Genomic DNA, 26421 nt, shown 5'->3' with positions numbered 1-26421 from the left:
CGCAGAGGCTGGAGTTAACATCGCCCCTTTAACGGCAGCGCCGCAGCCTGACATCAGCGAGCTGGGGAGTCCGGGGAGGGCTGGGAGCTGCTGCTCCAGGAGTGGTGCCAACACATCCCTGTTTCCCTGCCTCTTCCCCGCTCTTGTTTGTGTGTGCCTTTTAACACGCCGCATATGTATCCGTGCCTGCCAGTGGATGTCTGCAGGGTTTACGTTAACCAGCTCAAGCTGAAGTTGGTAAACAGCTATTTAAAGTTTTGCTTTTCATGTCTCCAAGGGTGTCATTTCTGGACGAGGGAGTCACTTGCATCCCTTGTCTTCCTACGGGCTATTCCCTTGTTTGCAGCCCAGATAGATCTTCTTCTCACTTTGCTATGCAGACAAGAGGGGTTTGGGTTGGTTTGTGCCTGGCACGGGGAGGGGAAATTAATCTCCTGTGGCTTAGTGGGGAGTGTTCATGTTTTTACCTGTTTTCTTGACATGAGGGAGTCAGGCTCAAGACCTGTAACTTCAGTGTTTAAAGTTCTTACTCCTGAGCAGAGTCCACATCTAAAGCTGCTCTTTTGCCCTGGGACAAATGTTGAACCCAGCAATTCCTCAGTTCTGCAGGAGGCTGGAAACTAGATCTTGATTTTATTCGGACTGTCACAACTCAAAAGTTTCTTGGAAACCAGATTCCCGTCTCAAACACTGCATGACACTGAGCAGAGAAGCCGAAAGCAAGTCCGGAGCACCGATCCCAGCTGCAGCACCACTACTAAAGTTATTTATCCCCGCACAGGTTTTTGGTTTTGTTTTTTTTTCACACGTTCTTGCCTTCTGTTTTTGCTGGAGCAAAAACTCTATTGAGAGGCAAATTTTAGCCATCTGGCAAAGCTGGCTGTAGGGGGGGGGGGGGGGGGGAAGGAAAAAAAAAAAAAGACAGAAAACACAATGTGCATGGGCACACACACACACACAAAACTCTGGAGATTAGGGAAGACAAAAACTCCGCTGAATGCCGCGGCTTTTGCTGGAGCGCACGGGCAGCCCCGCAGCGGGAGAGGCGGGAGCGGCGGCGGCGGGGAGGACGGTTCCAATGCGGGCAGGTCTGCCTGCGTGCCTGTGGGGATGTGGGGAACGGTTGCAGGCAGGGGAAGGCGTGACCTGCATGGAAAATGCCAGACAACTCCAGACGCACACACACATAGGCGCACACACGCTCACAAATCTCCGGACAGAGATAAGGCGGACAGCGGAGCATTTGGAAGGAGGCAAAGCAGTCCCCCGCAAACCAGCCAGCAATCCTCCACACCAAACCCACCGGCAAACCCTCCCGGCAGCAAAATGAGGTGAGTAACTCCCCGACGGGCTGACCCCCGGGTCCCGCAGGCTGTGGTCTTGGGGCACGGCCGGGCAGGGGGGCCATCCCACTGAGGAAGGTTTCCCCTCTGATGACCGTGGCTTCGGTTTCCCCATCCGCCAGTGGATGAGGCGTTGCTCATGCCTCAGCTTCGTGCTGCAGCCCAGCTCGCATGCCGGCATCCCGGCAGAGCCGAGGGGAGCCTCGGGTGACGGGTGCGCAGCCAGGGCGTACCGCTCTGCCATGGTCCATGGGCGAAAGGTGCGAGTGAGGCTGGACGTGCTGCACAGCCTTCAGGTTTCTGTGCACGCCACGGTCGTTTGTCACTTCTATGTGAGGTTAAGACTTTTCTGGCATGGGAAAGAAGTTTGATGTTGTTTTGCCTCCTCTGTTTAAAGGGAAAACAGAGTTGCAGCGGCAAACGGCCTGTTCAAGTTGAGGAGGTGATGCCCATTTACACCAGCTGAGCATCCAGCCCTATGCATGTGTTCTGACCAGAGGAGAAACAGATTTTCCCTTCACACATTTTTGTGGTTTCAGACAAACTGTCAGAAAAAGGCATGTTCAACCTCACTCTGCTTGAAAGAAAAATTGATCCAAATTTCTCAGCTCCCATTAACTTTGCTTTGTAATGAAGAGCTGGGAGAAGTGATGGCACTACACAAACGAGACCCAGAAATCTACTGTGCTGGTTTTGAAAGAACAGAGACAGGTTGAAAATAATCCACTTATATAGCTTAGTTTCCTCACTAGCATACCTAAATCAAGCCCTGATTTTGAAATCGGGTGTATGTGTACATGTGAATAGTTCCAGCACCTGTAATACACACCTACAAGCCTTTGCCAGGCCTTAGTACCTATTTTAGAAAGTGGAAATTTTTGCCTCTAATGGCTCTAACTTCCTGAATGTTTCTTTTCCTTTGTGCACTTCAATGGACCTAAAAAGCCTGAGCTCTGCTCCTCTTTCAGGGTCCCATGCAATGGCACAGGCTTTTGTGTTTGCACTTCCAGCACAGGCAGCGTTCTCCCCTTGCACAGAGAAATACTCAGTTTATGCTCACTTTCATGCTCAAATGGAGCTCGAGGCTGGTGTGAGGTCAGCTGGACTGCCACTGATTTACCTGTCCTCTCTGTCCTTCTCTGGGACAGAGAAGTTGGTAACAAGTTGGGACAAACTCTTCAGGCTGAGAGTTTTTAAAAGCTGGGTTTGATAAGAAGATAAGAGAACCAGAAAATAGAGGAGAGTAACATGCTGGGTTACACTGCTGGGGCCCCGGTCCATCCTTGCCCAGCTGCAAAGATGTGTGCTGTTTGTTGAGAGTCAATGATCACAATTTGGCAGGATGAGGCTAAGCAGTAATAATAATAACGATACTTAGCAGTTATTGCCATGATGCTTTCATTAAACCGATTTAGAAAGAGTCATTATTTTATTAAGCACCCTTATGTTTATTCTTCCGTTAAATGAAGATTTGCCCATCAGAGCCCCATTAGTTAAAGGATGTGTTGCCAGCAGCTGCTGCTCCCAGAAGCATGAGAAACACCAAGCTCCTGATGGCACCCGGAGCTGGCTGGGAGCTGTGGAAGTGCCTTTTGCATCGCGCATGGCACCTGCATCACCCACCTTTCAGAGGGGCTTTCGCCTCCTGGGAGTCGCGTCCAGCTCCCACCCTCACCTCGGCTTTGTGGGGGTGTTGCTCATGGTGACACAGTGCTGCACCTCCTCTCAGCTGTTTTGAGTGTGTGACCTTACACAACCCACTTGGGAAAGAAGACTGAGCCTTCAACAGGTTTTGGCATTGCCAGAGTTTCATTTCATCTCCTCACATGTGTTTTCCAGGTACCCCCTGACCTGGTCCTTTTGTGCCTTGCTGCTCTGTGTGGCGGATGCCATCGAGCTGACAGACATGTTTGGGGAGATCCAGTCTCCCAACTTCCCAGATTCCTATCCCAGCGACTCGGAAGTGACGTGGAACATCTCTGTGCCTGACGGGTTTAAAATCAAGCTGTACTTCATGCATTTTGACTTGGAGTCATCCTACCTCTGTGAATACGACTATGTGAAGGTGAGCTATGTTACCACGGGGCAGATGGTGGGGTAGACAGCAGATCTGTTTGGCCAGCTGAGAGAAAGTAGTGCTGGAAAATCTGGGAACAAGCTGGTTTTCCCCGTTTATTGGGCACAGGAGTTGTCAGTCCAGTGGAAGACAGGGAGAGCGCAGGTAAACTGACAACATCCATTGGACTAACAGTGAGTGGGACACCAGATTCAGAGCTTACCCACAGAGGACCAGATTTCTGAAAGTATTTGGGCACCTAATTCTCATTGGACCCAATGGGATTTACACACCTGTGGGCTGATGAAACCCCTGTGGCTAAACCCCCAGCCTGTGTCACTCTGATGCCAGCCACATGCAAGGAGGACCTCTAAGTTAGTCACTCTTTGCCAAGCCACGGCCCTGGGTGCACCTTGCACCTTGCAGCCAGCCTGGATCCCTGGCCGTGGCTTGCAGGCTGTTGGAACACCCTTCCAGACCCCAAGGAAACAAAAGGGAAAAGTTAGACCTGAGCTTGAGGCTGCAATTTGGGGTCTGCAAAGCAGAGCCTCCCGCAAGCTGCAGGGCACAGACCCAAAGGCTCCCTTGGGTTCAATGAAAACCCATTTCACTGCTGAGATACAAATTTTGGGGCTGCTGCTGGCTAATACCTGGAGCACAAACAAGCTATGGAAGTTCCCAAGGAAGCTGTCATGGCCAGAAACACAAAAGATTTCAATCTGCTTCACTGCTGGGCAGTAACCCATCAGAAACTGTGGTAGGCCACACATTGCAGTGCCACGGAGCATCTTTGCCTCTTGCACCACACGTCTCTCCGAGCAGGACTCTCCACATCCAGAACAAGCTGGGTTCTCCATATCTTTGAACTTGGTCAGATTTGGTGCTTTCTAGCAGACAAGCAGAAGCAAGCAGGTGCTTTCTAGCTTTGCCTGGCTGAACATGCCTTACCCCATTGCCCAGCACAAGCCTCACCCCTCCCCTCCACACAAAGGCAGGTAGAGGTTGCACCCAGGTCTGGAACCACAGAACTCAGCCCTGGTGCTAGTTGCCAACTAATTGAAATTATTATTTTATTCTTGCCCTAAGAAAACAAATCAAACCTTTGTGGTTTTTTTCCTCTAGGATCTGTTGTTCGCTGCTTTAATTTCCCCTTTGTGCTGGCACTCATTCTGCTACTAACAGCCCTCATTGAGGTTTGATTAGTTCTTTCTGCTTCTCCTGGATCTTCTCCAAGCACAAGGACCAGGGACATATATAGAGATATATTGCTTTAAAAACCCAATAAGCTCAAGGAGCGGATTTCTTGGAAACTTTCCCCATTCCAAGCTTTACCCCTCCTCCCACCCTTCACCCCCTGCTCATTTTTCCTTTTTCATAAGGCTCCCTGTTATTTGGCCATGGTGCCAACTTGGCACCATAGCTCTCCCTGCCCCTGGATTTCCATAAGAAGGCGGTATTTTTCACAGGGATTTAGATCTCAGCTGTATAAATTTGCTTGGGGCTGTAACTCAGCTTGCAGAGACTCCACCACAGAATTACATTTGAAAAGTCATGAAAATTGATGGATTACATGAGGTCCATAGGCTACTCTGCTGGGTAGGGGTGCAATCTTGATACTGCTAAACCACCAGCTTAGAAAACATTAAGGAGAGCAGCAAATAATTCCATGGCTATTTTCCTCCTTGGGTCTGGGTGTCCAACCTCTGTCTGCATCAGCACATGACATAAAACAGCATCAGCCTGCTCATTGACAGAGGCCAACAGTGCATGGCTATAGAATATAATTATAGACCCAACATATATAGGTGCTTCTCTGTAATATTCTGCCAGTCCCAGTGAAGATGCTGAGAAAGCCACAGGTGGTATCTCTGCATTTAATGGAGATCAATGGATTCCCCATCCATGAACCTGTACCACTGCTTTCTAAACTCATGGGTGACTTTAATCTCTGCAGCATCCTGTGGCAGAGAGTTGCACAGGTTAAATATATAATTATATGCCTCTGTGTGTGTATGAAGAAACACCTTCTTCTTTGTTCTGACCATGGGTCTGACCGGGCTCTCCATCAGGGTCTTCATCATCCTGACTGATATAAGAAGGAGGTCGAAACGGGGGCTGAACAGCCTTGATGCAAGGTGGGGACCCAGCTCAGGACAGGCAGAAAGCCGCCATGCCCTGGCTTTTGCTTTCCCTACCTCCTTGGCTGCCCACACACCCAAGCTCTTGAGCAGTGTAGAAAATCATCCTGAGTGGCAAGCTCAGGGCGAGCCGAGCTGTAAACCCACGCAGATCTCTGCCTTCGGGGTGGTCTTCAGAAGGGAGCAGTTTCCAGAGCTCTGAAACAATGGCTAATTAAAACAATAGCTGTTTATTTATATATATATACACATATATGCATGCATGTGTGTATATATAGAAAAAGAACGTGGCTCCTAAAGAAATGCTCGCAGGCCAGGAGGCTTGTTTGTGCAAAGGGGAATGGCAGAGTGTGGGAGTGGTACTTCAATAAGGAAGTGAGCCAGGAGGAAAGGGAGGAACAACCACCCCCAAAATACCCACCCGAAGAAGCCCCATGCAGGTAGGAAACACCAGCCACACGCTGCCTCGGGAAGCTGAGCTCCAGGCCCTGGTGTGCTGGAGACAGCCTTTCCCTGGGTTTTGGGTGACCACCCTCAGCCACCTGCCAGGTCCAGGGGGATGGGGAAGCAGCAGCCATCCATGCTGGGCTTTTGGCTCCTGCCCTCTGCCATGTTCCTCGGCAGGCTCTGCCCATCTCATCGCTGATTTGGGGGTTCCTCATTTCTTGGATCACTTCTTGGGTCACCCAGCACTGAGCACTTTTGCACATGTCTCCAGCACTGGCCTGGGGCACCCCAAAAGCCACAGCCATGGCCAGGAAATCAGGTTAAGTGACCTGACTAGTGTCCTGGGGAGCACACAGAGGCAGGGACATGGGAGATGAAATCCCAGCAGAGGGCCCAAGACGGGAGATGAAATCCTGACTTCTGAGGGGCCTTCGTGAGTAAATCCCCACGCTTATTAGGGAGATCTGAAGCTATGGTCCTGACCATGAGGTTTTGCACATTGCTCAGTCAAGTCCTGGAATGAAATCAGCCCCTGAGGGCTTGGCAGAGAGCTTGGGACCAGCCCCTTGATTGAAGATAGGGTCTGTGGTGAGAGGATTTCCCCCCCGTCAGCCCATGGCAAGTCCTTGCTGGCTCACAGTCCTCATGGAGTTACCTCTCTTCACCCCAATCCCTACCACTGAGTCCTGATTCAGGATGGCACATGCTTGAGACCTGGCAGGTTTCAGCACATACCACAGAGTTTTCCCTTCAACTCCTTCAAACCCAGGGGCCATCTGTGATGGATCTCTCCATCTGTGCATGGGGGCAGGAGAGCAGAGGGACATTTTGTGGGTCCAGTGAGTTCCATGTCCCCTGACACAACCCAAGTCTCCCTTGGATGCACCTCTTGGTGTTGAGTTCAGACTTCTGCCCACTTGGGAGGCATTTCTGCAGCTGCTATTCACACCCATGTCCCCAGGAAGGATCTGTGCCATTGGGTGCCTACCGAGGCAGGACTCCTACTGACCCCCTGTGTGCATGCCCAGGAGCTGGCCAGGCATCTCGGTCAAAAACCAGTGGCTGCAAATAAATTTACTGGAGAGTGGCTGGGGCCCAGCTGAGCGCAGGAGGCAGTTTTTGCCGGCCCTGGTGAGGGGAAAACAGGGGTATGGGCCAAGCTGGGGAAGCAGAGCTCCAGGCAGAGCATCAGCTAGTGCCACCACCCTGGGAAGCAGCGCTCACGGAGGGGGATTATGAAAGATTTGTGATGTGATGGAGCCATGCCCCCACAGTTTGGCAGGGTGTTTAGGGTGCATAGCAGATCAGCTTTGCACGCAGCGTCCTGGGCTCGCAGTGTGCCATCCCCTGCTACGGGTGACTCGCACGGGGCAGGGCTGCATGCTGCGCCATGCTGAGCACTCGGTGGCACAGTGCCCAGGGACACCCTCAGTGCTCGATGCAGCGCTGTCAGGGGTCATACAGGGCCAGGGAAGGAGCTCGATGTTGCATTCAAGGCAGCGCATGCCCAGCCTGGGCTGTGAGAAGGGTGCATGGGACCCATTTACATCTTCCTCTGCTCAAAGGAGGGGGAAAAAGCACAAATCAAAGCTTGACATGAACTTAGGGGTCAGGAGAAGAGCATCCTTTTGGTGCTATCAGCTGGCCTCAGCCGGGGGGGGGGGCATAATCTGTTCCCCCAGGGGTGTGGCATCCTAAGAGGACCACTTCAAATCCCGGGAGGCAGCTGGGAGGAGAGGAGGGCCCAGGGCTTTGCTGCTCATCTTTCCCATCCTGTTGGCTCTGAGCAGAGGAGTATGGTGGCACTGGCCACTCCCTGCACCACTGGGGATCACAGTCACCCGCTGTGCAGGGGAAGGAGGAGGATCAGGCATGGGAGCACGCCAGCAGCTCCCTCAGCATCCCAGCATCCTGCCTAGGCTCTCGTTGCACCCCCAGCCCCTCCAGGGAACAAGCCTGGCCCAGAAATAGGGCATGTAGGTTCAGCAACCCACAGGAGGGGACGGTCGCCAGACACCAAGCCAAATCCACAGCAGGGGAAACCATCCATCCTCCCCTTTCCCCCACAGCACAGCAACCATATATGTTCCTGTGGAAATTCAGGTGCACATTTGCACATGAAAGGACCCTTAACATATATTGGAGAGAAGATGCATGCATGGTGGGGAGAGGATCTCCAGGAGACCTAGATGGAGGTTCCTGCTGGGGCTGTCCCACCCCTGCCTCATTTGCAACAGTCAGCAGCAGCAGCATCAGTCATTTTGCAGAAACCCCCTGTTCATCTGGGTGTTGCATTCTTGTGTGCACTCTAACTGCAAGGCGGCTCGGCAGGAGCTGTTTCATGCCCTTCCTGGTCTCTGAGCGTCTCCTCCCCATGTCATGTTCCCAGTGTCTTCAGCCCAGCACTGCGATTCCTCTGCCTAATGAGCCATTTATATATATTACAAGTGGTATGTTTGGCCTTCATCAGTCCAATTAGTGCATTCCTGGAGGGCTGGAGAGGGGGGGATGGCGGCTGTGTTTCCGTATTGCCGGCTGCCTGCTTCTCTCCAGCGGCAGACACTGAAACGCCGGGCCAAATTTTCCTTGGTGTTTGTGGCGTTTTGTTAACCCGCCTGCTGCAGAAGGCATCTCCAGAGCATCGCTGCCCCAGCATCCCCAGCAGCCCATTTCCTGGGGCAGCATTTCTTTGCTGCCAAACTAGAGCACCCCAGCTCCTGCCTCCTTCCCCAAAGGGGGAAATCAATATAGGGCAGAGAGAGGCCACACAGCTTAGGTCACCCCTTCTCTTAGCCACAGCCCAAGCCAAAATGCAGGAGGACAGAGCCACAGCTGGGGAGGGACACCCATCTGCCTCCATCCAGATGGGCAGAAATCTTAACAAGGGAATGAAGAGGCAAGGAGAAACAGGGAAGATGGCAGGAGGCAGTGGCAAGGGTAAATTTAAGGCACGAGAGTGTCGCTATATTTTACTTTTCAAAGGAGGATTCTTTCAGCGTATTTTTATAGGGAATTTCTCTGCAGCAATTGATATTTCCCTCAGGGACACATCTTCTCTAGTGAAAACGTCGACATCGTGACCCGAGAGGGAGAAACTCCAAACAAACAACCAGGATTTAATTACCAGCCTGCTCGCTGGATGTAAATGATCTATGAAAAAGTATACAGTCCTCAGCAGAAGCAGCAAATATTAACCAGGGATGATGACCTCTCTGTTTAGTTTACTGCTGGAGGGCTGTCTCTGCTCCCTGTGGCTCGGGGCATGGGACCCGTCACAGATAAGGGGCCGTGGATACCTTCGGCGAGGGGAGCACAGCTCTCCCGGGCCTCATCCTGCTGCTCCAGGGCTGTACCCAGGGATGCTGGGAGTAGTGTTGGGGCTGGCCCCATGGCAGGAGCATCCTCAGGCCAAGACATGAGGCACTCGGAGGTTTTTCCACACTCCAGTGATGCTGTGCTGCGGGTCCTGCACCAGCCGGGGCTGGAGGAGAGGGATGGGAGCTCACACAGTGGCTTGTGTGTCCCTGCAGAGGTGACAGCCACCAGACTCACATGGAGGAGCTGAAAATTGCTCCTTCCCACAGCTTTCCTTAAGAAAAAGAAGTTTCTGCAGAAAAGGCTGCATGTCACGCGCTCACGCACCCAAGACTGTGTGTTGCAGCCGAAATGCGGTTTTCCTTCGCGTTTGGTGATGGTGCTCCCGTTTTTCAGTCTGAAACACTATTTAATTTCAAAACAATCTTTCTTTCAGATTTAAAAGAGATTCTAAAACACCACAGTATATTTCAAAGGGATTGAAACCAGATGGATCCCAAATTACTTGTTTTCCTTTTTTTTCTTACAGAACGCTGTTCCATAAAAAAAATAAAATTCAATTGGGTTTTTGTCCCAACGCGGGGTGCGTGTTTTTTCTCCAAATTCTCAAAATTTATCATCGGAAAGTCTCTCTCTTTTCTGGCCAGCTCCAGCTTGTATGAGAGGATGGAAAATATCTGGAGGCAATGTCAAGGCATGCTGAGTTGCCATTTCCATGTTGGCTTTCCCTGGTGTGAGCGAGTTTCCGCCTGCTTGTTCAGCCCTGGGAAATTTCCCTTTCAGCCCCAGACCCTCCCCGGCCAGTGCATCCCGAGGGTCTCCAAGAGAGGGGGATGCAGCCAGAGGAGGGTCTTGCCTCGCTGAGGCCACGCAAGATGGGGACAGCATTGCAACACCTCCGGGACCCCATGGGTCCCCGAGCAGGCGACTGTTTTCCCCAGGCATGGGCTGGGGGGCTGCACACTTCATCACAGCCTCAATAGCATTGGCTTGGCATGAGCAGTGGGAGCTGGCATGGTGGTATTCATCGCATTCCTCAGCCGAGGGGTTATTCATATTCAAATCTCCTGGGGGAAAGCATGCAGGGTGCTGGGAAGGAGCTGGGAGAGGTTGTGGTCAAGACAGGGGCTGAGGGTGGGATTTGCAGGAGATGGGGTCAATGATGAAATGGTCCTGGGGAAAACGGTGAGGAAAAAGGAAGGGGGGGTGTTTCCAGGGAAAACCACAGGGTTTTTCACAGGTATCACTGCTTGAAGGCATGGGCATGGCTGTGCTTTAAAGGAATGCACATAAAGGCTAGCAAGCATGCTGAGATGACAAGGCACATTGGCCAGTTGGTTCCCTCCTGTAGCCCTCTGAGCATGTAGCTCTGAGTCCAAACAGTGCCTGGTACTGCAGGTCTGGAACCAGACAGGGACCCTGGGTGGCGGATACAGGACCGAGCTTGTCCAAGACAGCCCAGGGGACAGAAACACCATCCAAATTATAGCTGCTGCTTTGAGCTGATGCAAACGTAGTGGGCAGGGGCTCCTCTGGGGTCCCAGTGCCCTCCCAGCAGCACAGCCCTCATGTTGATGCTGCCACCCAGATCAGTGTTTGGGCTGAGGGAGGAGGCAAGGGGGAGCATTTCAGATACCGACAGCTCTGAGTGGGAACAACATGGCTTGGGGCTGATTTTCACAACTCTTCTTCTGCACTGCCTGCCCACGTCCTCACCCCACCTTCCAGAAAGGCTCCTTCCCTGCATCCTCCCCGTATACTCCCCAGCTCCTCCCTACATCCTGGGTGCTAACTGCTCTCTCAGCATCTACTTCAGAGGGTGACCACAGGCAGGAGCAGGCAGACCTGAGTCCCTGTGTTCATTTTGCAGGAAACTTTTAATTGCTTTACTGCAGTAATGGCATCTCAGAGAGACGGAGAAGTGGGAGTCAGACCTGCCATGCTCTGAGCATCCCCAGGGTCATGCTTGGCTGCAGAAGGTGAAGCGAATGCAGCAGGAATAGCTGGAAATTGATTTTTAGGGCCAAGGCAGTACAGGACTGAGCAGGATGGGGCACCCAGGGGTGCAGAGCTGCATCCTTAGGCTGTGGCCATGAAAGGCTGCCGGGCAGGCAGCCTGCCCCACGGAGACACTGCTGAGCCCTGTCAGGAGACAGGCTGGGCAAGTGCAGGCAAAGACCTGAACTCTTGGGTGCAGAGCATGACTCCAAGCCCGGCCTGACCTCCCCCAGGAAAGCACCATGGGCTCTCTGGGCTCACAGACACCTACAGCCCCATGCAGAGAAAATTCAGAGGTGACCAGCACTGGGGAGCACCCCAGGGACCTGTAAAGCTCCTGCATTTTCCAAGTGGTCAGCAGAGCCCAGGGACCCAGTCCCATGCCCTGCTGAGCACTCACCCACTCTTTCTGCTAACAGATTGAAGCTGAGGACCAGGAGCTGGCAACCTTCTGTGGCAGGGAGACAACAGACACAGAGCAGGCTCCTGGGCAGCAAGTGATCCTGTCCCCGGGACCCTACATGGGACTCACATTCAGGTCTGACTTCTCCAATGAGGAACGCTTCACTGGTTTCGACGCCCATTACACTGCCGTGGGTAAGCAGCAGTTAAGCCTGCAGGACCAGCATGCTAAGGCAGCATAACAGATTTGCTAGGATCACATCATCCCAGGTCAGCCCTGGGGACCCTAACAAGAGAAGTCCTTGTGTGCAGCCCTTGGGCCATACAGGACTTGCTGGGTGCTCGTGTGACCCACCATGTGGGACAACTAATTTCTCAGTGCTGTGACAAATGTCCCCACGAGGAGTGATGCATGGGGGGTTACAGGGTGACCTCCTTTCCTTGTTATCTTCATCCTAGATGTGGACGAGTGCCTGGAGAAAAGTGACGAGGAGCTGGCGTGTGACCACTACTGCCATAACTACATCGGCGGGTACTACTGCTCCTGCAGGTTCGGCTACATCCTCCACTCTGACAACAGGACCTGCAAAGGTACCGCCCAGGCAGAGCTCAGACATGGGAATGGTCACACAGAGGGGTCCCTGAGCAGGCAACAGACCTACCAAACACAGGCAAAACTGCCCTCTCTCGCTGCCAGGAGGGATGAGGTACCTCTTCCCCTACAAACCAATAGCCTGGGACTGGAGAGCACCCAAGGCCTGCAGCCCTTTTGTGAGGGAAGATGTGGTTTATCCCATGGGCTATGCTCCTCAGCTAAGCCCTATAGACCTCCTCAGGTTAGAGGAATGAAAAGGTTTAGTCTCTGTTCTGAATCTGCATCACGTAGATTATCTGGGATTAGCTCTCAGCCCAGGACCCTCTATACCACAGACATATTTGAAGGTTGGCTGTGTGAGGTTCTCCTTGCATGGACCCATATTTGGGGTCCATGGACCACCCAGCAGATCCCACTCTACAGGGAGGTCTCCTGAGAGTGGTCAGGGCTGGGATGTGACTGGCAGGGTCTTGAGAGAGCCATGGCTGTGTTTCAGTGGAGTGCAGCGACAACCTCTACACCCAGAGGAGTGGGGTGGTTGCCAGCGCCGACTTCCCCAGCCCCTACCCCAAGAGCTCGGACTGCCTGTACCGCATTGAGCTGGAGGAGGGTTTCTTCATCACCCTGAGCTTCGAGGACAGCTTTGACGTGGAAGACCACCCCGAGGTGACCTGTCCTTATGACTACATCAAGGTGAGCTGGGTTCTGCACACTCCTCCTGTCCTGTTCTCCTGTTGTTTTCCTGGTGTCCTGGTGATTGGACCAAAATTGCCCCAGTCTAAAAAGTGGTGATGAGGCCAGCAGGAGCCCTGTGCTCAATTGAGCCCATGTCTCTTACCATGTCTGATTTTGACCCTCTCAACCAATAGTGACCCTCTTTCAGTTCACATCCCCCCAACACATGGTGTTTAAGCCCCGCTGACCCCACTGCAGCCCCATCCTTTAGTCTCAGGGTGAAGTGATCCTCAAAGATCCCCCTCAAACCCCCCATTCTTCTTTGCATTGGCAGATCAAAGCTGCCCATAGGGAATTTGGCCCCTTCTGTGGAGAGAAGTCCCCAGGACGCATTGAAACCCAAACCAACAGCGTGCAGATCCTCTTCCACAGTGACAACTCAGGAGAGAACAGGGGCTGGAAGCTGTCATACACAGCAATTGGTAACTCCTGCTGCTTTCCTCTGTTTGCTGGGCTTGGGCAATGGGAAGGGCTTTATAAACCCTGCAGGTGGAGACCATGAGTTTGGTGGTCCATGATCCTGTCTCCAGAAAGGGTCTGTTCCAGAAATCACGAGAAAAGAAGAATAAAATAACACAGAGCCCTCCCTTCAAAGGGTGCTTTTTTTCCCTACACCAGATGGGCCCTGAAACAAGCCCACATTGCAAAGCAAAGACATTTTGGGAAGGATAATTGCACAAGCTACTGTTATTAGCTCCCAGCTTTGTAATGCCCAAACCCAGGGTATTACAGACTGGAGAAAAGACCTGGACCCTCCACTCCTTCTAGGAGAAGAGCCTGGCTGAGCCATGCCTGTGTAGGCTAATAGCAAGAGCAAGGCAGGGATGTTCAGATTCTGCTACATGGTGCTGGGTGGCAGAGCTGGAACTCTAAATATCCTCCATTTATTCAGCTGAGTTTTGTTTTGCTTTGTTTGCTTTTTATTCAAAGGAAACCCATGCCCACTGGTGCAACCACCGATCAATGGGAAAATTGAGCCTTCCCAAGCCAAGTACACCTTCAAAGACCAGGTTGTCATCAGCTGCAACACCGGATACAAAGTACTGAAGGTATGTTATGACAGTGTGGAGCTGGGCACCTGGGTAGGAAAGGGGGGATCCTTCCTCCCAGAGCCATTGCATCTCTGGGAGAGTGAACACAACACACACACCATCCTTACCCACTTCCCAGGGGCAAGGAAAAAGCCTCCTCTGAGAGGCACCAGCCTTCCTTTCCAAAGATGCAAAGGAAGAGAGGAGACGGCACTTTCCTGAGCCACCCTCTCAGCATCCCTCCAGATCTGGCCAGCTCACAGGAGGCCAGGCTTGGCACCTCTGCCAGAGAAAAAGTCAGCAAAAGACCTGGGGGAGCTGCCAGGGCTCTGCCTGCTCCCCACCTTGGTGGGTGCTGGCTCAGCTTCCCAGGCAGCCCTGCGGAGGCCAGCCTCCACAGACCAGGAGGTCCTCTGGGACTTTGGGACAGCTTCGGCAAGTCAAGGGGGCCAGGATTTTGGCAGGCCCTTTCTGGGAAACAGCTGAGAACCACAGGGAGCGCGGGTGACTCATGGGGTGGCTGTCTTCCCTCCAAACCAGTAGCCTGCTTTGACTTCCGACATGGAGCTGGGCATTTCTCTGATCTCCCAGACTCATCCTTCATGCAGAGCTGCCTCGTTACCCATCCCAGCACCTAGAACAGGATTAAATTACTCTGGTTCTTTTGCATTCAGCATGCTGCTGAGTTGCTGGCAAGAAAACTCTTCTTCAAGTTTTTCATTATGATTTTATTGCAATTTTCAGCTAGAAAAGTCCTCTTCCAGGGGGGTCTGGATATATCTTGACTAAATCACAAAAAAAAATTACTTTTTATGGAGAGATTAATTTCCTTGCATTGTACATTGACGGTGGTTTTTTTGCTGGCATCTTCTGCGCAGGATAACCTGGAAAGCGACTCCTTCCAGATCGAGTGTCTAAAGGATGGGACATGGAGTAACAAGATCCCTATCTGTAAAAGTAAGGACACCCTTCCCCACCCTGCCAATGTCTTTTTCCTGCTGAAATCATTTAATGCTAAAGAGAGCTGCCCTGCCAGAGTGGAATTCCTTACTCAGAGACACAAACCCAGCCAGAGAGGCTACGTAACTCTGCAAAGCTCCTTTGGCTCATTCTTGGATAACATAACGGGGCTCGCTCCAAATGCCACAAGCAGGAGGTTGATGCTTTTATTTAGATTACTCATATAACTTAATTTGCAAGCCGCTTTGCTGTCTCCCTGTCAAAGAAAGAGCAAGCCTGGCTCTTGAAAGCTGGCTCTGTTGGATGAATCTGGGACAATTTGGGATAATCTAGTTCCTGGTCCAAATTTCCTTCCCAATGGAGGCTACTGAGACCCAAGGCATTAGAGAGGTCCCACATACTAGCCTAAACTGGGCACTGCTCAGCTAAGTGGAGAGGGAAAGAAAAGTTGCCCAAATATCTACAAGCCTTAAAACAAGAGAAAAGGGGAGAAGAAAGGAAATGACGTTTGAAAGGGCAGGTGACTATTTGCATCATCTCTTCTTTTATCTAACCCAGCTCCTCTCTCAGTTTAGGCTTGGGAGATGTACCAGATAACACCTTCCCCCTTTCCCCCAAACACCCTCAGCCCTTGGGGAGGCTCTCACTGCTGCTCAGTCTGCTGCAAAGCAGCAAACATGCCCAGAAATGTCCCAAGACCTTCCAGGAGAGGCAAGACAAGATACTCTCAAGGGATGTTGGGATCCAGGCTTTCCTCATCTGGGCAGATCTTTTTTCTTTTAATGATATTGTGGATCTTAACATAGAAGAGTATTTCTGGAGTTTTAATGCACATTTTCTCACTCAAAATGGAAATTGGGAGGGTCCCAGACCTGTTAAATAGATCCATATCTGAAAGGGCTCCTTAAAAAGTGTGGGGTCAGCGATGCCTCTGTCCTACCAAAGGAATTCCCCACTCCTACAATTCTCACTACCAGTCTCCCATTGATTTTATCCAGCTTGAACAGTTATCAGATAAAGATTGGCATTGTGTAGAAAAAAAGAACAAAAAATCTACGTAAATATTTTTAACCCCAAAAAGTATTATTTTTTTGAGAAAATTGAAATGATTACCTGCATTATTCCAGCCAGGCTGGAACTGATCCCTTCTTGTGTGATATGACTCACTACACTAAATTTCTAAGACTTTTTCTGGAAAGCCAAGAAGCCCCTAAATGGGCAATTCAGGCCTCCAAACTGCAATGCCTCCCACCTCCCTGGGATGTCTGGGAGAGGCAGGGCACAAGCAAAAATGGTTTTAGAAGGCAGTGCAGAAAATAGAAAACTTCTCAGCCAAGGCGGATAAAATCCAGCTCCGTGGCCTGGCGAGTCTAAACACAAACCCGTGACGGCTTCTCCCAGCCACTGTCCCCAGGTCGCCCCGGCCAAGCAGAGCATGCGGGTCCCCAGCACGGCTATGGCTCCGCCGGCATCCGCAGCACCCTGGCACGGCTCGCCGGGTGCTCATTAACGATTTCTGGTGTTTTGGGGGCTGGGTTTCCTGCATGCCTCTCTCTGCTCATCTACTAATTGGGCTTTCTCTCTCTGCTCTCCTCCTTCCCCTCTGCTTTTGGTGCAGCTGCAGATAGAGCCGACAACCAGACAGAGGGAAGAGCCGGCTCGGAGCAAGTGGCCGCGTGAGGCTGGCGCCGGCCGCGCCGCCCCGACGGGCAGCCTGTCTCGATGCCCCTCTCTGATCTGTCCGGTACCCAGGGCAGGTCGCCTTTGCCCCTGGCCCAGCTGCCAAATCCATTTCTGTGGCTTGTCTAACTGGCATGGCACTCTTAACCCCCCTGCGCCTGGTGCTTTCTTAAATCCATCTCGAGAAGGGGGAAGGAAATTTGGAGACAAGCCCCCCTTTCCCACTGCCACACCACCCCACGGGAAGGGTGCCTGCCCAACCCCGGCACCGCTGCCCAGGGACCATGAGATGCTGCCAGCTCCCGGCACGTCCTCCGCATCCCTCCCTCTCCGCTCGGATGCCTCAGCCTGGCTCAGCTCCCGCTCCAAGCCAGCAGTTGCGCAAGGAGCGCGGCATGGCCGCCTGTTTGTTTGTTTGTTTGTTTGTTTGGATTCAGCCTCCCGCTGCCCTTCCTCCCTGGCCCAGCGTCACAAATAAGAAACACTCCTTCTTCTCCTCTCTCTGAGAGTCCTGGTGCCTTTCACACCCACTGGGCAAGGAGGCCTGGCGGATGGGTTGGCATCACCAGCCCTTTCCTGCAGGCACCAAGCCCTGGCACCAGCACAGAGACATGAATGCTCCTCCACCTCCCCTTTGCTCCCCACTGCTGGCCCAGCGGAGGTGAGGACGGGCTGGCCTCATGTTGATTGCAGCTGAAGGAGGTCAGAGCCTGGTGTCTGGCCCCATTCATGTCCCCAAGAGCCCAGGGCATGCACCCTGGACTCCTCAAGGCATTGGAGGCTTCACTGAGAGGATGCTGAGATGTGGAACAGAGTCTGGGAGAGGAGGAGGGGAGCTCAGTCCACTTCTGGTCCTATAAAGATGGAGATGCTAAATGGCCCCTTTCCCAAGGCAAAAGTCTGGAATGGCTCACAGCACAAACACCCTCCCCTCACCCTTTCAGCAGGACCTGGGACACTGATGGGGCAACAACTCTGTGCAAGAGCCTGTTCTCTAGGCATGAAGCCTGCCCCAGGCCTGGGGGACACACAGGGAGGGGACAGGCTGTGAAGGCCAGTGGATGTAGCCATAAACAACCCCAAAGCAGATGTGCAAGCCAGGCTGGTCCCCCAACATCCATTCCCTCCTTCCTGCAAGCCCCAGCATCCCCCGGTGCCTTATAAAAGTCCCACAGTCGCTGGCACTGTGCAGGAGCACTGTGTACCCAAGCACCATAGGAAGAGAGCAGGAAAGCTCAGGCCAGCTGGAGACCCCAGGGCTGGTGAGAGGGGTCTGTGTCTCCTCCTCTGCCCCTCTGCAAGGCACAGGTACCCAGAGCCTCCATCCAACCTGCCTGCACCCACACTCCTCTCCCATCCATCACCTGTTGTCCTCAGGGGGGAGGTGGAGGGGACCCTGGTGAAAAGTGAGCTGCAGCATTTTGTCATAAACCAGGCTTTTGTCACCCAAGCAGGGAGGTAACCCTGAGCATCAGTACATGTCCCTGGTGCCAGCTATTGCTTCTAGTGAATTCTCTCTTTGTTAGCCTTGATCACTGCGTGAGGAGTTAGGACTCCTGTCCTTGCACCCATCCCATCGTGGAGCACATGAAGACCCACATTGCTCACATCATCTCCAATCCAAAGGACCTGCTTTCTGCAAAGTCACCTATCCCCTACTCAACCCCTGATCTTAAACATGGCAGAACCCAGCTCCAAAGCACTGTATTTCCTGGCAGGATCAGACCCTGTTTCCTACCCTCCCCTGGGGCAGGTTTCCCCGGAACCGGGCAGGGGGAGGCTGCACAGCACCATCTAAGTGTGCTGTGAACTGCCCACACAGCAGGGAGATGCAGCTCTCACGAGATGACTCGACCTTGGCGGAGGAACCACCTTGCAGCCTGGGGTCCTACCTGGGGGTGGGTGGCACAAGCCCAATTTGGGGAACAAGATGGGGAGGAGAGGCTGGGCAGGGCACTGTGACGGATGTGGGGAAGAAAGGGGACCATGGACAGGCCATGGGAAAGGGCAATGGCACCCTGGAAGTCCTTCTCCTGCCACCAGACCCTGAGCCCACACCAGGGATGGGTGAAGCAGAGCCAAACCTGCCCATGTCCTGGGAGATGGAGCAGGTGGGATCTCACCCACCTCTGCCTTCCCCCTGCCTGCAGACCAGCCAAGCACGCTCTCAGTGTCCCCCATCTCCTGTCATCGCAGGACAGCCAGGACCTAGGGTTGCTCAGCCTGATTTGTAAATGCTTATCAGCACTGCTTGGTGAGCAAGACCCAGAGCAAGAGGGATGGGACCATACACTCAGCAAAGCCTTATGCATGGAGGAGCACCCTGATGCATGGCGTAGGTTAGTGAATCACTGCCCACTCCTAAAGGATGCAAAGACATACTCTGGGACCATCTCTCAACGGATCTCACCTGCCAGAGCAGGTTTCTTCCTCTCTCAAAGGTATAGCAGAGAGATCTCACACTAAATGAAGTGCACAGGAGGGGCTCCCAGGACTGGGGTCTCCACCAGCATGAGTGGTATTGGCCGTACAGCCCATGGGTGAGCCATGCTGCTTGTGTTCAGCAGTGCTGCCCGCATGCCCTGTTTTTTGCAGGGTGGCCATCATGGGATTTCATGGGGACAGGCTTCCCTGCCTGGGGACAGCTTCCTGCTGCCATCTGGGCCCCTGTCAGGCTGTGCCCCCTGCAGTGCCCTAGAGAAAGGGGATACAGGACTATACAGGCCCTCACTCTACCCCATAGGAGCACTGTCACATGCCAAAGCCCAGCACTACCTGCCCGCTGGCTGGCTGGACACCCCAAGAAACAGCACAGGGCTCAACCCCCTTCTGTGTTGGCTTTCAGTTGCTGACTGCAAAGCGCCGCTGGAGCTGGAGCACGGCTTTGTCACCTTCTCCTCCAGGAACAACCTGACCACCTATCGAGCAGCCATCCAGTACCACTGCCAGCACCCCTACTACCACATGGCCCCCAACAGCACCGGTGAGCAGTGGGGCCTGGCCACGTCCCCATGGCATAGTGCGGGTGGGTGTGTGGCCATGTGCATGTGCATTTGCAAGTGAGGGGAGCTTGGCGTGACTGCTCCGGCATGCTCTGCGAGCAGGAGGCTATGGATGTAGCCTGCACACATTGTACCCTGCATCTGCACTGCCTTGATTGTCAGACTGGCTGCATCCTGCTCCACAACAAGGTAGGATGGAGTTAGCGCTGCCTGGTGCTTTGCCTGAGTGTTTCACAGCCTCGGCAGAGCAGTGTGGTTGTTGTTCTGTGCTCTGCCTTCTCGCCCTGCCATCTGCTCTCTGTAGCACATGAAATTTTCCCTGTCTCTGTGAAAGGAGCTGCTGCTGGAGAGAACACCAGGTCCAGCAGCCTTAGAAAGGGCTCCACAAGGCTCCCCATCCCAGCACCCAAATGTTCAGCGTAGTCAAAGCTGAACAGATAGCAGGGTGATCATGGCAGAATGAGTTTCACCCTTATCCCCCTGGTCCACAACCACAGAGACACCACAAGGTGCTTTGCCAAGCACCATAGGTCTCTGCACCCTTCAGACCCAGCTCTGGGCAGCAGAAGAGTGTGCACACACCCCAAGCCCTTCTTCCTCCTCCTCCGACAGTGAGCAAAGCCGAAGGATTTCCTCACATTCCTGTCTCCCTGCTCATATCCCCCTGCACACCCTCTGGCCCCATGCATCTGGTCACAGCATCCCGCATGCATTAGTGGAACAGTCACTGGAAACATTAATGGGGCAGCAGCTGCCAGCCGAGGCTGAGGGCATAGCACAGCTCTCCAGACAACTCAAGGCAATGAAACCGAGGATGGTGGCATGTCCCCTGCATGGGGGCAGAGCTTCCAGGGCCCCCCAGGGAACGGAGCACAGAGAGTGTAAAAGGGAGGTCACCTCCTGCTCTGGAAAAGGGTTCAAATGTTCTGACAGCTGGGAAACATCTCCTCGATGCAAAAGACACCCCCTCACGCCAGGGCCACAGCCCAGCTAATGCTTTGCTCTCTTCCAGCCACGTACACCTGCGATGCATCAGGGGTATGGAGGAGCGAGGAGCTGGGGACCAAGCTGCCATCCTGCCGACCAGGTACGAGTGCTGGGGCAGCTGGTTCCCACAGCAAGGGGTGCAGAGCAGGAACGTGCGGGAAGAGGGATGCCTCCATGCCTGATCTGACCTGATGCTTCCCTAGGCAGGGACCCTGCTCCCTGATGACAATGCCATACGCCTTGGGTATATGTAACCAACTGCTGCAATATATGCCCGTGAGGGTGATGGGGACAGAGGCCTTCTGCTATCCCAGCTGGCCCAGACGGTCAGGGTGCAGTGGTGGCACTGGGAAGCAGTGATGAGGGCATGTCCCCCTGGCAGAACAGAGCAGCAGTGGGGTCACAGCCATCCCTGCTGTCAGAGCTCCCCGCTCCAGCAGACAAGGAAACCAACAGCCCCAGGGCAGACCCCACTGGCCACGTTCAGCCCCCAGCATCACCAGAGATGGCTCCAGCCAAGGGCAGAGCATTACCTGCCCATTGCCACTGGCTGTCAGCTCCCATTAGCAGTGTGTCCACATGCAAGAACAATTAGCACCTCTCCAAGCCTTGCAGAAAAACCCAGATGCTTCATAGGGAAGGAAAAGTCCCAAGCCTTTGAGCAGTGGCAGAAATGTTTGCAGCCAGCAAGTTTCCAGGCCAGGCGCCCACTCAGGATTAAACAGAAATCCCTGGGATGTTGGCTGGCCATAGCCAAGCGTGGGGCCAGGTCTGGCTGCCAGGCAGTGGGGCTGGAGGCAGCCCCGGGTGCGCTTGTGGTCGGACGTGCAGGGATGGGTCTCCGGAGAGGTGCAGGGATCCAGCTCCCATGCAGCAACTGCAGCTACAACCACCCCAGGATTCAGGAGCTGGCCTAGCCCCAGGGAGGGTATCTGCTTTCTAGACATGCTGAGTGACTGCAAGGCCGGAGGAGGGACCCCCTGAGGTTCCCTGCATCCCATGGAGCTCCAAGACCAGGGCTGTGGCTGCTCATGTTGCGGTGGCTGCTCCCTGCATCTCTCCTTGATGTTTCAGCCTGAACTAATTTGAGCTGGGAGCATATGGGGACATCTTTTGGGGCCATAGCTGCTTTCATGGGCCATTTCCAGACCTCCTGATTAGTGACAGAAGTCAGAGAGACTTCAGGAAAATGGAAAATCCCAGAGAGAGGGTGACGCTCCTGAGATCAGGATCTGCAGGCAGCAGCTGGCCAGCTGCTCTTCAGATCTTCCCCTGTGTCTCACGCCACCTCCCCATCAATAGAAACTCCTCTTCCAGGCCACTCCGTGCCTGCCTCTGTCATTAGTGGGAGCATTTGCAGCCCGGTCAGCGTTTTTAATATGTAATTTAATAGAATAAATATTTGGCTGGATGTGCTTCCTCTAAAACCATCTCCCTGGGACAGCCGTCAGCTTCAGTGCAGCAGACCAGCTGGGCTGGACTGGGATGCAGGAATTATTTGCCTGAGCACGTTTTCCATTTCTTGCAGCACTGGGAAAGGAAAGGGAGCAGAGCACACACAGAGACACTCACCATGATCACTCCCTGCCGGAGTCGCAGTTTTCCTAGCAGCAGACCCCAGCCACAACAAATCCACCCTAGCAGCTTCTGGTGCTCCTGCCCTGGTTGCAAGGCTGACTCTCAGCCCCGATCCCATCACTGTGGGGAGTCAGACCCTCTTTCTGTGAGGCTTTGCATCCTCTCCTCACAGCACAATGAGCATCAGGGCAGAGTCCTGGCACTTTCCACAGCAGATGTGTGTTCCCCTGGCAGACTTGGAGGGATGAGACCAGCACCTGAGGTGCTGCGATTCAGGACTCCTCCAGCTGTAGAAGGGCAAGCCCAAATCAGCTCCCACAACCTCCCAGTGACATCAGCACCCCCAAGCAACTTGCATCAGCACCAACCATGTTCCAAGGCTTAAACTCTCCAGGGGCAAGATTGTCCCTGCCCACCCTGTCCAACCCTCTCAGAGCCACCTTCAGCATGCTGAGTCCCTCCTCTTCCTCATGCTGTGTCATAGAACCTGGATAAAGCTCCTGGAAGCAAACCAGGCTGCACATCAGGGCTCTTCAGACATTAATTCTGGGTCTGTTGAGGAGCTGCAAAAAGGGATGTTGGTTTGGCTGCCAGAATTGTGGTGAGGGCTTGAGATGCAGGAGTAAAGCCCATGGACGAGGCTTCTCCAGCCACAGCTCCTCCAGGAGGGAAAATGCCATGGCTGTGAGACCACAGACCTTGTGACAGGTCTCAGAGCGAAGGGTGAGGCCGGGCTGATGTCAGGCTCCAGTCCTCCCACTGGTGTTCCCCTGGGTTTCTTGGCACACTGAGCAGGAGCTGGACAAGTGGCTGAATGGTCTGAGAAGGGCTGAGCAAGCTCATGGGGCATGGTGAGGCTGCAGGATTACTCACTTGGCCTTTCTGCTTCTGAAGTGGTGTGGATCCAGCCAAATAACTCCAGAAACTGAACTGCAAAGTGAGGAATTGCAAAGTGCAGGCTGGCCCTCAAGCCATCTCCTTGTCCCACCTACCAGCTCAACTATACAACAACCCTTTAAGTCACAGCCCTGTTTTACTGCAATTCAGGCTTGACAGAAATCATGGCATCTGCCAGGTCTTCAAGATAGCAGAAGGATCCTTCCACTTGCCCTTCCCTAAGGAATCTGGTAGCACCATGGTACCCATCTGGAGCACATATCACATAGATGTAAACCAAGACTAAAGTCTGATACTAGAGCACTTGAAGTCCCACCCTGGCTTGCATGTTTTGCTGAATCCATGCCTGACTTCAGTGTCAGGAGATCTGGTACAGCTTTGGGATAGCTAGCCCTGGATGAAAGCCTCCATGGCCCCATAGTGTGCTATACACAATTCTGACTGTCCATATTCATGCGCAGTGGGCAACAGCTCACTCTTTACATCAGATGAGCCTGTTATTTGCAGGGTAAATCCTCCAGCTTCTCTGGAGTAGAGGTCCAGCACAAGGCACCATGGCACAAACCTACCCTTTTCATCAAGGGCTCTCCACCTCCCTTCATGAAAGTGCCACATGTGCTGCAGCTCTGTTCTGACAGGTACCAAGAGCTTGACCCTTCCCAAGCTCAGTGGAGACTCTTTGAGCCTGAGACCCTCCTGGGCTGCCAGGACAGAAGGAGCAGGCAGCTTCTGGCTCTGAAGATGCTTCCTTCCTTGGTCCAGCATGGGGTCTAGTGGCTCAACTTGGTTTGAGTCCTGTCTCATTGCCAGCAGAAGAATGGCCTGTTCTGGACAAGCTGCCATAACCATGGGAGGCACACAGCCACACTCCAGGTGATGCAAGGGGAGTTTGGACTCTTTGTCCTAGAGTAAAGGTATTTAGGCCGCAAAGGTGCAATGATGGATGGTGCTGAGCAATGTGCATTCATCATTGCAGGTAGATTATGCCACAAGCTTAGCAATACCTCCTGGGACAGCTGCCTGAGATCCTCTCTTGGGACTCCTAGTGTGCCAGGTGGGACCAATTGCCAAGACTGAGGTTCCCATGGGAACCTGGGGAAAGGGGCCCCAAATCCTGGAAACCAACAGGTTCTACTGACCCATAGATAAGACAGTTCTCTAATCTATGTCTCATTGTCCACGGCCATGGAAAGCATGGGACATCCAGAGGGCTTGATATGGCTATTTTTGACTCTTGGAGAGCTGGACCAATTGTCCTGGGGCTGTGAGTGAAGAAACATGCCCTGTGTTCCAAAAGTATTGCTCAGTCACCAGAGAGAGGGAAAGACCCCAAAGTCATGTAGCAGACTGGTGACTGAGGCAGCACTAGCACTGAAGTCTGGTTTCATGTTTAACCCTCAGGTTTAGCAAAACATAGGGTGGCTCATGCTTCACAGAAGAAACTGGACAACACATGCAGGCTTCAGACTGGTCTCTTTGTCCATGACTAGCTTCATAAGGGCTGAACAAGGTCACCCCACCATGCTCATGGAAGAGCAATAGACTGCCCGTTTTCCAGAAGGGCAAACCACTGCCACCAGAAATGGTTCCACCAGGCAAGGAAGACACAAAAGGAAGTGGGGCTGCTTTTAGGAAGCAAAACCCTTCAGAAGGACAGATGCGTTCCTTTCCCAGACATACCTCCAAAGACCTGTTAGCGTAGGGGATGGGGTGTAATGCACAGCCTGCTCCAAGCTCTGAAGCACACTCTGCCAGGAGAAAGTAAACATATCAGGGAGGATGGGCTTTATCCACTGAGAAAAGAAGAAGAGTTGCCCTCTATGGAAAAAAAAGTTTGAAGATAACCAGCCATGTGGCATAATCTACAGGGATGACCCATTTCATTTGTTCCCTAGATAAGTGCTGGGAGTAACTGTCGGTCCTTTTTGTCCCCAGTGTGTGGCCGGCCAGCTCGTCCTCTGCCTGGGATCATCAAGCGCATCATTGGTGGGCGAAATGCAGAGCCTGGTTTCTTCCCCTGGCAGGCCCTGATTGTGGTCGAGGACATGTCCCGGGTGCCCAACGACAAATGGTTTGGCAGTGGGGCCCTGCTCTCAGACTCCTGGGTGCTGACGGCTGCCCACGTGCTCCGCTCCCAGCGGCGAGACAAGACTGTCATCCCTGTCTCCAAGGAGCATGTCACTGTCTACCTGGCCCTTCATGATGTGAGGAACAAGATGGAGGCCGTCAACAGAACAGTGGAGAGGATCATCCTCCATGAGGAGTTTGACATCCAGAACTATAACCACGACATCGCTCTGGTCAAGCTGAAGGAGAAGGTGACCATGGGAAACTACGTCATGCCTGTCTGCCTGCCCCAGTTTGAGCACGAGCTGGAGGGGCCTCACCCCAACACGCTGGGGCTGGTGGCTGGCTGGGGTATCTCCAACCCCAACATCACAGTGGATGAGATCATCAGCTCGGGCATGAGGACACTGTCCGACATCCTGCAGTACGTCAAACTGCCAGTGGTGCTGCATGCAGAGTGCAAGACCAGCTACGAGTCACGGTCGGGGAACTACAGCGTGACGGAGAATATGTTCTGCGCTGGCTACTACGAAGGTGGGAAGGACACTTGCTTGGGAGACAGCGGGGGAGCCTTCGTCATTCAGGACCCGGGAACCCGGAGGTGGGTCGCCCAAGGGCTGGTCTCATGGGGTGGCCCAGAGGAATGCGGCAGCAAGCAGGTATACGGTGTGTACACCAAAGTCTCCAACTATGTGGACTGGGTGGAGAAGAAAACAGGCTCCTCTGAGAGGTGGACATTTCTGGACCCAGAGCTGGAGAGATGAGTGACTAAGCAGCCTGCTGCCGCACCTCCCTTTCTTGTTGTTGTTGTTGTTTAATGTGCTCCAGATTCTGGTCTTTCGCAAGCAGTAGCCACGATGCTCAGCGCACACCAGACCTTTGCCAGCCCTACACGTCATTTGTTTCGCTTGCTCCTGCATCCCTTTGCTTGCGCTCTTAGAAAATGCTTGCTAGGGAGCTGGGGGAAGGGAGCGAAAGGCAAGATCTCAGCCAGCATCCTCAGCTTGTGCTGCCCATCTTGAAACCTCACCCACAGTCCCAAGGATCCGTGCCACCAAAGCTTTGGGCTGTACACAGAGAATTGCTCCCACCCCCAGGGCTCTCCAGCCAGATCTTCCCATCAGACAACGCAACTGCAGGAGCTACAGAGGCTACAGACAGCGCAGGAAACCCAGCTGGGCAGACCTGGA

The 26421-nt window shown here is 53.4% G+C and overlaps 1 protein-coding gene across 3 annotated transcripts; it reads left to right on the top strand.

Moving 5' to 3' along the window:
- The first annotated feature begins 1119 nt into the window (after nt 1-1119).
- Nucleotides 1120-26421, top strand: MASP1 (MBL associated serine protease 1). Of its 3 annotated transcripts, XM_074878208.1 has the most exons (11): nt 1120-1331; nt 3183-3408; nt 11717-11894; nt 12159-12290; nt 12791-12987; nt 13304-13451; nt 13960-14078; nt 14939-15017; nt 19546-19683; nt 20715-20789; nt 25100-26421. In XM_074878208.1, exons 1-11 carry the CDS (start codon nt 1327-1329, stop codon nt 25993-25995), a joined length of 2193 nt encoding a protein of 730 aa, XP_074734309.1. In that variant the 5' UTR covers nt 1120-1326; the 3' UTR covers nt 25996-26421. The 3 variants fall into 3 exon arrangements, with proteins under 3 accessions (XP_074734309.1, XP_074734310.1, XP_074734311.1); XM_074878209.1 differs by lacking the exons at nt 19546-19683; nt 20715-20789; nt 25100-26421 and adding an exon at nt 16639-16847 and having other exon boundaries at nt 1245-1331; XM_074878210.1 differs by lacking the exons at nt 19546-19683; nt 20715-20789; nt 25100-26421 and adding an exon at nt 15591-15690 and having other exon boundaries at nt 1245-1331.

Source organism: Strix uralensis, chromosome 9 (genome assembly GCF_047716275.1).
Source record: "Strix uralensis isolate ZFMK-TIS-50842 chromosome 9, bStrUra1, whole genome shotgun sequence".
Lineage (NCBI taxonomy): Eukaryota > Metazoa > Chordata > Aves > Strigiformes > Strigidae > Strix > Strix uralensis.
This window is presented reverse-complemented; position numbering and strand designations above follow the sequence as displayed.